Here is a 12,462-nt window from a genome sequence, read left to right on the forward strand (position 1 = left end):
AAGTGAATCACTGCAGTTGTTAAATTAGTAATATGGTTGTTAAGTACATCCAGTTTTCCCATTGAATTTGCTTGTTAGAAGGTCATAGAAAGTGATTGATGACATGACCCCTGGACACTGCACACATCATAAATATGAGTCAGTTGCCAGATGTCCAGAGTTTGGTCTTCAATCCATCATTTCTTCCCTGGAAGTAACCATGGGGATACTGCAATGAGCATAAGTGTGAAAAATAGTCATGTCACTTTTTCAGTGCTGTTCTAACTTTGAACGGTCACTAAATGAACTGTTGTAAGTTGAGAACTACCTGTATTTTGAACTAGGTCATTCCTACTGATCCCATTAGATGTCAGTCTATGATATAATTAAAATGGAATTTCTGCATGATTTTTCTGTTGGACAATTTCATGCTACAAGTTGACTGTCACTCCTCTCCAAAAATACCAATCCTTTAAAGTAGCTGATTAGACTGTAGATTGGGCAGGGAATCTGTGTGGACAACCTATTAGTAATTTAGTGGCCACTTCTACACAAAATACAGATAGTCCTTGATTAGTCCTTGACTTACAACCACAGTTCCCATTGCTAAACAAGACAGTTAAGTGAGTTTTACTCCCTTTCGCTACTTTTCTTGCCACAGTTGTTAAGTGAATGACTCTGGTTGTTAAATTAATCTGGCTTTTTCATTGACTGCTTGTGAAAAGGTTGCAAAAGGTGATCACACGACCCCGGAATGCTGCAAACTTCATAAATACGAGTCAGTTGCCAAGCTTCTGAATTTTGATCATGTGACCACGGGGATACTGCAGTGGTCGTAAGTGTGAAAATGGTCATAAGTCACTTTTTCAGTGCAGTTATAAGAACAGTGAACAAAGAAATGGGTGTAAATTGAGGACTACCTGTAAAGATGCTGTATAATAGAGTGTGATGGTTGTGAGAAGAGGGGGTTCACAAGAGCCTCCACAAAGCAGGGAATATCCCAAACAGGGACTCATTTTTGCATCTCCTGCCTCAACCAGAAAGAACATGTGTGTTTTCTGCATTGTTCCCTTTGACTGTGTTTTAGAGAGCTACCTTCCTACCAGCTGTCTGTCCTACCACTTCGAAAATATTATTTTTGAAACAGTCTGTGTGAGATTGTCCAATAGGGTAAGCAAAGCTGGCTTCTGGGAACACATAGATTCTGTAGAAGTCAGTCTTCGTCAGAGGCAGCAGGGAATAACTTTACATGTCTTTACTCAAAGGCACTCTATAACTGTGCAACCTATTTCTTTTTATACATTCTTGCATTTCTTGTTCTTTGCTAGAAAGAAGAGGAAGGATGAGCCTTGCCCTCTTACTGCCCTCTACGTTAAAAATTCACTGCAGAAAATTTACTCCCTTACTTGTGGCAATTCCCTCCTAGATTTTAAAATACTGGATTTCTAGAATTTGAGAATATTTGGGAGATTGTCAGTGGTTCTCCTCGAAATAATCACCCCTTCAGGTCAGGAAATGATATTATTTGGGGATTGGCCAAAGGGAAACTGTTTTGATCACCGCTCCTCTTTTTGTTATGAAAACTTTATATATGAAAAAGAACATATGCATTTCAGAATCTTGATGCCAATTGCAAGAGATTTATATATTCTGGGCAGTTTTCAGACAATAACTATCTAAGCAGGTCAAAATGGCAAGTAGGATTTAGTCAGAACTTTCTAAACATTAGCTAGGAGACGTGTCTGAATACTCTAATTATATGAAATCCTGGAAGTATCTTGATAAATGGAAACTATGTACTCATCACTTGGTATTCATCACTAATTGGTTCCAGGAGATGCCAAAAATTATGAGTACTAAACAGATTTTTCCCATAAGAAATAATGTAGCGAGTCACGAGGCAGCCAATACCAACAAGATCTAGCTTATGCTTTGAGTACCAAACAATGAGTACCAAATGTTTGTGTCAAAATGCTTTGAGTACCAAATTCGATGAGTTTCAAAGCAGTTGAGTACCAAGGTACCACTGTAGTAATAATCTGTCTTCATATTTAAAAGGCTTCAGGTGGGAGTGGTGTTTGCAAAGAGGAGGAAGAGGAGGAGGAGGAGGAGGAGGAGGAGGAGGAGGAGGAGGAGGAGGAGGAGGAGGAGGAGGAGGAGGAGGAGGAGGAGGAATACTGTGGGGTCCTTGGTGCTCTCTGAGCTGGGTGGTTTTCTTGCAGACATGTCATGACCCAACTAGGAAATATTATCAGGGTTGGAAGGAAGGAAGGAAGGAAGGAAGGAAGGAAGGAAGGAAGGAAGGAAGGAAGGAAGGAAGGAAGGTTTCCAGCAAAGCATTTGAACCAGACCTGACACTTTACTGTGTTCCTTGTTCAGTCTCCTTTAATTAATTAAACATTGATAGCCTACTCTTACATTGCATTTGGTCTTTAATTATGCTGTCATCTCAACAATAATGGATTTTGGTAAGAGTTAAACAGGATGATATCAAGACTTTTTGTTTATGTGCAGTCTGAACCAAGAGTTGATCTTGTTCAAGTAAAAATACAGGTAGTCCTTGATGTATAACTGTTTGTTTAGTAACTGTTCAAAGTTACAATGGCTCTGAAAAAAGTGACTTCCAACCCATCTCACAACCATTAGAGCAACCCCACAGACACGTAATCAAAATTCAGGCACTTGGCAGTGGACATATATTTGAAGTGTCCCAGGATCATGTGATCACTATTTGAGACCTTCCCAGCAGGCTTCCGATAAGCAAAATTCTCTTAATGACCTCCTGTGTCAAGCTCCAAAACTAAAGATATGCAAGAGTTATTGCTAAGCAGTTTTCTTACTATATTTCTTTTATTTTCTTACAAAATCTTGTGAAACTAAAGCTACTACTTGCATCATTAAAAATTAACTGAAAACATTTAAGGAGGAGCTATCCTGACCTTCTTTCTCCCAAGCAAAGTATCCAAACTTCACTGTCTCTTCCCTCTTGGAAATCCAGACTACATTCCACATCTTATCACTTAACATCTTCAGTGATTCATTTAACAACCATGCCCAAAAAAACAGTTTGTTAAAGCAGACACAACTCACTTAAAAACTACCTCGCTTAGCAATAGAAGTTCCAGTTGTGCTCGTAAGTCGAGGACTTACCTGGCATGTTGAAAAGGCATTTGTGGTATCTATAATTCTTAGGATCCCTTGCATTATACATTAACTCGTTGATTCCTTATGTAGAACACTGCAAACTTTCTCCTCTCATTCAAGAGGTAGTTAAATTCAGTAGCATGATAGCATGAAAAATATTTATTTGGAAACTTGGCTTTCCACAAAGTCTGCCATTTGATTTCACATGTAAAAAAGATAAAAGAAAAAGAAATATAATATAGAATAGCTATAGGCTTTGAAGAGATGTTGTTGCATCCTTGCCTTTTGTATAACACTACACTATTCAACCTGCTCAAACCTTGCTCTCAATCAATATTCTATTAAATCACTATAAAAAGTCTCCATAAACTTAGTGGTCACCTATGTATATAAAAGAAATTAAGTATAATTAGATGGTCAATAGTGTGCTGTAGAAGTAATGTTAAAATGATCTTGCATCTGCAATATTATACAAAGATTTCTTACGTAATACAATAATCTGAAAAGACCAAAACCTAGCCACAAATTTCAACCATATTTTCCACATCTTTTTCATTTTGATCAGTTGATGAAAGTATCTAGTTCTGAAAAGATGTTATTATTTCTTGTGTCATTGTCATTTATCCAATTTAATATTCTGAAATATTGTTCTACTTACCAAAATATATTGTATGCGAAACCAAAGCCAGTTTTGGATAATCCATACACTGAAAAGAGATTAATAGTGTAAGCCATAAATGCACAGAACATATACATTTTAAGAGAAAAATATTTATTGCCCTGTCCTGTACAATTCAGATAAATGCAACAAAAGCAAAGTATGTGCTTCTTTTGGGATCAGTAAGAATTCTATTTTGTTTGGAACAATCATCCCAACCCATTGTGCCCCTAAAAATTTTGCTTGCTGTTGGAGCTATTGATTTTACATTTTTATGGATATATAAATAAAAGCTGTAAGTTGAATGTATAAATTATATACATACATATATACATACATACAGTACATACATACATACATATACACACACATACACATACACACACACACGCGCGCACACACAAAGGTTGGCTTGTATCTCTTCCATGATATTTGTATGTGCCCCCAAGCTATAAGTTATTAATGTAAAATTAAATCAAGCCTCTTAAATGAGCCTATTAAATGAGAATATGAAGACAGAAGATATAATTGGAATATAGATTGTACATATTTAACTTGTCTATATTTAACTGGTGGTAGGTCCAATCAAACCATAGACATATGTCTGAACAGATATGCTGTTGATAGTGTTAAAAGATGAAGTCATGTGGCTACTTACCTGAGGGCAAACTTCTTTGAAATAAGTTGATAAAAAGGCTCTCTGAATCCTGATTGTGTGCATTTTGAGGTTGGTAGGGTTTGGGCAACAATTTGTTGGCTTGCAAGGTAGTATCTAGATGACAGAACCTATCTAGATGAGAACTATCTAGGTAAGAGAACCTAGGTTGCACAGAATAGCATGAGTATCTTTGGACTAAAATTAGGCTTTGGATGAGCTTCAAACATAGTGACTAAATTAAGAATGATAAACTACATTTTATTTTATTTAAAGCAGGGGGGTCAAATTCAAGACCTGGGGGCCAGATGCAGCCAGGGTGTTTAGATCTGGCCCACAGGGCCGCCCGGGAAACAGCAAAGGACCAGCCTGCAGTGCCTCTGCTAGCAAAAAGAAAACTCTTGTTCTAACTGACAGAGGGTTGCGGGAGGCCGTCACAGCCAAAAATGGAGCTCGGGAGCCCGTTTTTGCTGGCAGAGTGCTTGGGCCACCACTGGCACCCCCAACACGAGTGATGTTGATCTGGCCATGCCGCCCTGGCCACGCCCCCCAGGTCAAACACAACCCTGATGCATCCCTCAATGAAATAGAGTTTGACACCCTGATTTAAAGGTATTATGTAAAAGCCATAATTGATCAATTGTCATGATGGACAGGTGAGTTTAATGTTGTGGATCTATTTTCTGCTGATTGGTCAACAGTATTTTTTTTTTCAGTGTGCATTTGCTAGAAATGGGTTTGTGAAGTTTTGGGTGCTGTTATTATTATTGTTGTCTTTAAATTCTTTCTACTTTATTTTGCATCATTTGTAAGAATTGGATGGCATATAAATCACTCAAGTAAATAAGTAAATAAATACAATAAGTTCATTCATATTATTAGGAGTGCAAAAATGTTCAATAAAATGCAAGTTAGGACTGGATCTTATCATTTTAGGGCATATGCTTTCTTTCCAAATATTAAGAATCCTTAAAAAAATATCAGCCTTATTATCATGCTTCCAAATATCTACATGCATGTTCAGAGAGAAGCCTTGCTGGCTACGCTGTGGCTTTTGAAATATTTTCTGGCATTGCAGATGGAGACATTGTCCACAATGGCAATGTTCAGGTCTTCTGCTGTGTACCAGACAGTGTGACTGATCCATTTAGGCTTACCAAATTCCACCTTTTTAGATTAGCCTTTGCCAGCCACAGACTTTTGATTTTCAATTATTTTTTAATTATTCTGGATGCCTATTCTCCTTATTGGCTGATTTGAACAAAGTTTTGGAATTCAGATGAAAATTAATACAATACACTTTTATGTACCATTTGAAATCCTTATTTGAAATTTCAGTAGCAATCAGGAAAAGATGGAAACATGTCATTTCTTGTTCTTCCCTTTTTCTGTTCTTTAGTTGTCCAAGCACTTGGTACATAGGGCCAACAGAAGAAATGTAAATATAAAAGACTGTTTAGTATCAGAGATTTTATTATGTGTTTTCAAAACTTTTTGCAATAGAATTTTTCATAGAATTGGACCTGATTTTTTTGTAATGTAAGTTGAAGGTCTTTTTAATCATAGCATATTTCATCATTAGGTTAAATAAAACATGTGAAGAATGATGGATAGGGACTTGTCTGTTCAAGACACACAAAGGTATATCCCATATGAGAAGATTTGGAATCTGAACTCAATGAATCAGCTTGGAGCCCTTAATACAACAAAATTTCCTCCAATCCTTTGGGAAATCATCAGGAATTTATGATAAAGGCATTTCATAGATGGTTCAGGAAGTCCTTGACTTAACAACACTTCATTTAGTCATCGTTCAAAGTTACAATGACACTTAAAAAACCAATGAGGAAGCCTGATTCACTGAAGAACCGTATTACTAACTTATCAACTTTGGTGATTCATTTCACAACTGTACCAAGTAGGGTCATAAAATGGAGCAAAACTCACTTAAACAAATGTCTCACTTAACAACAGAAATTTTAGGCTCAATTGTTGTTGTAAATTGAGGAATATCTGTACTTCTAAAATTACTATAGCAATCACAATACTTCCGAGATTGTGCTGAAGGAGCTGAAGTCAGATCCCTACATATTAACATCCCTAGTAGCAATGCTCATTATTTATTTATTTGAGCAAAGAAATTTAGAAAATTACTTCACAACTGTTGGCAGTCAATACTACTTTCCGTGTATTGCTTGTGTGGTATGCAGCAAAATGAATTAATTCATTTTTCTCTGTTGGTGCAAGAAAAAAACATGGCAAATCTTTGGGAAACTAAAATATATATTTTTAATTAGTTTAATGATACGATACATTTTAATTTTTTCCTTTATTTTAATCACATTGTTTTTATTCATACATTTTGTCATTTCTGTTTTATCTTGCTATAAGTCATCCTCTGTGGAGAAATAAAGGGAATGTAAATAAGATTGTATCTATTTAAAGAGAGAGGGGGGCATTAGAACAGTGCCTTAGAATCCCATCTGGGGTTATTTTTTATGAAAAAAAATGGGAACCAATGTATGTAATTTAAGGATCTAAATAAGCACTATTGAAAAATTAGCATAGAAACAAAGAATGTTGAAGAAATATTCATCTAATTATTGATTTAGATTTGCTTTATGTTTTTCAATTATATAAACAAAATGTTTCCTAATCATCTTTTTTGTACAATAAATTCAATATTTAATATTGATTTTTTGGAGGGGGGAAATTACATTTTTCTTTAAAATTGTAATTTATTTATTTAAACACACTTACTATATCTGGTTATCCATCTACCAAATGGAAGCCTTGAGATGTAAGTGAGGTATATATATCAATATATGCATAAACACATATGTTGGTATCAGCATTATCAAAAGGGTCCCCTTCTCTTATTATTTTTAATCAATATTTCTTATTGATGTTTGTCTCTTATTTTGAAAAAAAGATAAAGAAAAAATAGAGTATGATTTGGGACTCGTGATTAATCTTTCAGTCAGACCTTCTACAGATCTTTCATGAGAGAAAATTTATCAAGGAAATGATTTTAAAACACAAGGATGTTTTGCCCAAGAAGTTGCTAAAACTATAAAGTATATACTGCAGAGTGTACCTTTATGATTGATTTCCATTTAAGTCAGACTGACTGCAGTGTGGTCATTTTTCTAACCCATCACTGTTCTTCCTGCAGCAGTTTGCTATCTGCAGGGTGTCTGAATTATAGCAGTCCATGTCTCTGTTACCTTTTACACAAATTACTTACACTGGTTTCTTTTTCCATGCAAATTTATCAGTTTTACAGCTCCTTGTCTCCATGTCAGGAAACTCTAGCAGGCAGCACAAATTGATAAAATGAGTTAATTTTATAATGTTCCTTTTTTCTTAACTTCATTTGCCAATTTTACAGGAAACATAGTGTAGTTAAGATGGTAAATAAGTTTCTTTTCCAAGTTAATTCCTTTTAAAGATCACAACAGACTAATTCCCATTTTAATAACATTCTTTTTTTTCCTTCTGTGCTCTTAAAATGCATTATATGTATCAGAGCACATGAATTCAACAGTATCAAGGGAACAATATAAGAATTGTATTCTTAATGCAACCTGTTTTTGTATGCTATAACCAGAACCTATCTACAACTTCATGTATTGTAATTTAGAGCATGAACCATCCTTGGAATGTTCAATTTCATTCCATGGCATGGGTGGAAAAGGCCTCAGATCGTGATAACCTGTTTTGTAGCCAAGGAGCACAATGATAAAAATAGTTATCTCATAACAAGTAGACTCAGGAGTGGGATTCTACCAGTTCAGAACAGTTCGAGTGAGCCGGTGATCATTTGGCCCCGCCCACCTGCCCCTGCCCTTTTCCTGTGCTTTATTTCCTTGTTTTGGAGCACAGCTGATTCGCGTGGCAGAGTGGTTTGCCATTCATCAGCTGTTTTACTCACCAGGGCTACAGCAGAAGGTAAGTATTATAGCTAAAAATTGTCTTTTCTAAATGCTGGGTGTGCACGCAAAGTGTGCACTCACCAAACTGGTTGTTAATACCGGTTGAATCGCACCACTGAGTAGACTGTGTTTTGTGGTAATAAATATTGCTTTGACCCCCAAAAAAGGTGATGGGGTTGACAGGACACAGGCAAATCTGCAGATGGTCATCCTTGCAGTGAAGAACATCCGTCAGAGTAGATGACACTGAATCAGAAGACCTGTGTTTACCTCTGAGTTAGCTGTTGAGAAGCCCTTTGAGGTTCAAGGAAACAGTATGGCATTACATTAAAATGGGTGTGCTGTAGGAAATCCTTAAAAGAGTTTTGTATTATCTGATTGTGATGTATATATCTAAGTTTGGATTTTTGTGCAGTTACTCTTTAGCACTCAGGTTTTTTTAAGTAAAATCTTGTTTTCTATAAGTTCTCAAGGGAGTTTGAGCCTGTGACACTCTGCTGAAGCTATGCAAGTTTCATTTCTCATTTTCTTCCACCAGAATGAGAAGGGATTTTAATGCATATTATCTCTGCATTTCAGCTGGAAAAGCCATTCTTGCAGAAGCTCATCTTAATATAGTAGCTACTGTTATCTAGTTCTCATCAATTGGCTTTATTAAATAATTTTCTTATTTGTCAAATGTTAAGCTATGAATTATACTTTGTATGGTTAGGTTCATTGTGCATCATTTTTCAGGTGCTACATATCCAGGAGCAGATCTGGAGCAAACTCCATAGTCAGTGTTGATGCTTGCGGTTGTCTTTGCAATAGAACAGACAGCTTTGCTTTTCCTACATCAGGATTCATGAGAGTGATATGAATGTATAAATAAAATATTTCATTTATTTTAATGGTCTTTGTTTAATAAAATTGCAATATGCATAATAACTCTTCATTATTAAAAAAAAAAAGTTTCCTTATAAGAAGCAAGAGCAGGCTTTAGATTCTTATCAAAAACTGTTAACTGCATAGGTATCAGACAGTGTAATGCTTAACTGGAAAGAGCTTCAGTGACATCATATGTGAAAATCAAATCCATATTATTGACAGAAATAGATTCATGGTTTCTTTTACTCTGCAGAGAAAAAAGTTGGGTCATATTTTTGTTAATATATAAATAAACCACTTTATTGCATGCATGTGATGATCAGAAGAAACTACAGCAAGTTACAAGCATAACAATTTTACAGAAGAAGTAGTAGTGAGAATTGGTTGACAACTTTTGTGAATTTACCCAATGTATCAATCATGAGGAAACTTTTTCAGAAGTAGTACTACTCATATAGTATTAACAGAGGGAGTGTTCAAATATATTAGTAAAAGTTAGACTTCCCTTTTAGAAAAAAATATGAGGGGTTCCTTGGTGCTCTCTGAGTTTGTTTGTTTTCTTGCAGACATTTTGTTACCCTAACTAGGCAAAGTTATCACTTGACTAGCCCTGATGATGTTACCTAGTTAGGGTAATGAAACGTCTGCAAGAAAACAAACAAGCGCAGAGAGTACCAAGGACCCTCTCATTTCAATGATACTTGTACCTGAGCTACAAATATTCTCCTTTATTAAAAAATATTTTCAAAGAAAAGATTAAATGAAAAATGCCTTAATGCTATAGTGCTAGCTATCTGATATCTTTCAATTTGCACACTGGGTCAAGTCATCAAAGCGAAGGAGACCATTTTCACATGACTTACTGATTTCTCCCCTTCCCCCCTTTATTCCCAGCACCAATAGCTGCAGGAACAGGCCCTAACTTCTCACTCTCCGATTTGGAAAGTTCCTCGTATTACAGTATGAGCCCAGGAGCAATGAGGAGATCTTTACCAAGCACCTCTTCTACCAGGTAATTTCTGTATAGTATGTTTGTCGAATTAAAAGGTTGTGACATGATAAGTGTTTGGGGCAATCAAATATGGGTAGAAATTGAAAGCTACCCACAGATGTATAGAGTCCTATGGCAAAAGAAATCCCAACAATGGAAATGACTATTTCTACAGGGTTCAAAGTTTATGTTGGCATAACAAAATTACTGAAGCAATAGAGAAAGTTGCTTTACACAAAAAAATAAAGACGTGAAAAGCCTCCATGCCATTAGATTTCAAGCAGGAATTGCTGTTTGCGTATCTAATCCATGAATGTTGCATTTGGGGACAATTGTTTCAAGTGGCAAGTTATGTATGCTCATCTTTAGAAAAATAAGTAACAGTAGCCATTCCTCTGAAACTCAACAACTGTGGCAGTTATTTTTAACCAGCAATCTGTGTAATAGCATCTTATGATATGTCATTCTTTTTGCCTATTGTAAACAGACCAGGTCTTGGCCCAGCATACCTCACAAAAGTGAAAATAAGAGGAGAATGCTATATACACTGCCTTGGACTCCTGGATAAAGGGCGGAGTATTAACCTAACAAATGAATAAGAGTATTTTTATTTGATCTTTCAAGAGTTACGTCATAATATAGGTATTCCTTAATTTATAACAATTCACTTAGTAACTGTTTGAGGTTAAAACAGCACTGAAAAAAGTAACTTATAACTGGTCCTCGCATTATAATCATTGCAACATCCACATGCTCCCATGATTAAAATTTAGGTGCTTGGCAACCCCCCAAAAAATTAATGACTTTTTTTTTTCTCATGAGGAGTTGACTGTATGGGGAAACTTAATTTTAAAATTTGGGGGGGAAATGGTGATATAGAAAAATTAAACGGAAGCAGAGTTATTGACTTTGGACCAAATGATAGATGATTATGAATTTTGAACATACTATGTGCTTAGAGATTAATATCATCTACCATTTGTAACCTAATAGCAATAATTACAGTTACAACATTTGTTAACAACATTGTTTGAGCCAGCAAACTGTTTTCAGTTTTTGAGACATCTGAAATATTAGAACAACTTGTAAAATCCTTTAAAAATATAGACTACCAAATTAAGATATAAGAGGAAGACCATGGTTTTTTCTCTTTTCTATATTAATTTTCATAATTGAGAAGAGTATGTTTCCCTCCATTATGCCCTAATTCAGTAAACTGCAAGTTCATGAAGAAGAAATCAAACCATTGCTAGAGATTAGGGGAAATAGAGAAGTAACATCTTCATTTCTTATATGTTATGTTAAACAGTAATAAAAGAGAGAAAACAAACACCTTGGAAAGGGAATGCTCATGGTCAGAACTTTGCCAGATCATTTATATAACAAGAAACCAGGATTTCTAGTCATAATTCTGTCCCATATATGTAAAATAGATTTAAATTGCTAGGACTATGATATTGTAAAGAGATGCCACAGTAGAATAGGAAAACTTGCAGAATATTGCAAGAATAGTAAACATCTAGATCAGGGGTGTTAAATTCATGGCCTGGCCACGCCCATGCCCGATTTAATGAAGGGGAAAAAATCATGATACGTCACGTGACAACTCCATGATGACGCGAGTTTGACACCCCTGCTCTTGATTAAAAAGTTGCTGTTATTGTAAGAGCATTTGCTGAGCAAAATCATGTAAATTTGAACAACTGTTGTTTAAAAATCAGCTCAAAAATAAAATGTTAGGACAATAAATAATAAACCTACCATCTTAACTCCTTTTGCTATAATTGATTGCTTCATAACTAACATAGAGTTCCTTTATGTATGTATTCAGGAAAAGAAGAAACTCTTATGGAAGTAACATGAAAAGTTGTCCTACATATATTATTTATATAATTTTAAATATAGTTAATCTTACAATACAGGTAGTCCTCAACTTACAACAGTTAATTTAGTGAGAGTTCAAAGTTACATCGTCACTGAAAAAAAGTGACTTATGACCATTTTTCACACTTACTACCATTGCAGCATTCCCATGGTCACATGATCAAAATTCAGACAGTGGGCAACTAATTCATATTTATGATGGTGGCAGTGTCCTAGGATCCTGTAATCACCTTTTGAGGCACTCTGACAAGCAAAATCAATTGGGAAGCCAGATTCACTTAACAACCATGTTTCTAACTTAACAACTGCAGTGGTTCATCTAACAACTGGGGCAAGAAACTTTGCAAAA

The 12,462-nt window shown here is 35.5% G+C and overlaps 1 protein-coding gene across 12 annotated transcripts in view; it reads left to right on the top strand.

The window, feature by feature from the left end:
- The window catches only part of NFIA (nuclear factor I A), a 479,105-nt gene that overhangs the window by 371,461 nt on the left and 95,182 nt on the right, over positions 1-12,462 (top strand). For all 12 annotated transcript variants that reach the window (XM_087960371.1, XM_087960370.1, XM_087960368.1 and 9 more), the window contains one exon: positions 10,133-10,250. In XM_087960371.1, coding sequence (XP_087816497.1) covers positions 10,133-10,250 — 118 coding nt within the window. The remainder of the gene's footprint in view (positions 1-10,132; positions 10,251-12,462) is intronic.

Source organism: Notechis scutatus, chromosome 3 (genome assembly GCF_049901735.1).
Source record: "Notechis scutatus isolate UNSWTSFEM ecotype Mainland chromosome 3, rNotScu1.2, whole genome shotgun sequence".
NCBI lineage: Eukaryota > Metazoa > Chordata > Lepidosauria > Squamata > Elapidae > Notechis > Notechis scutatus.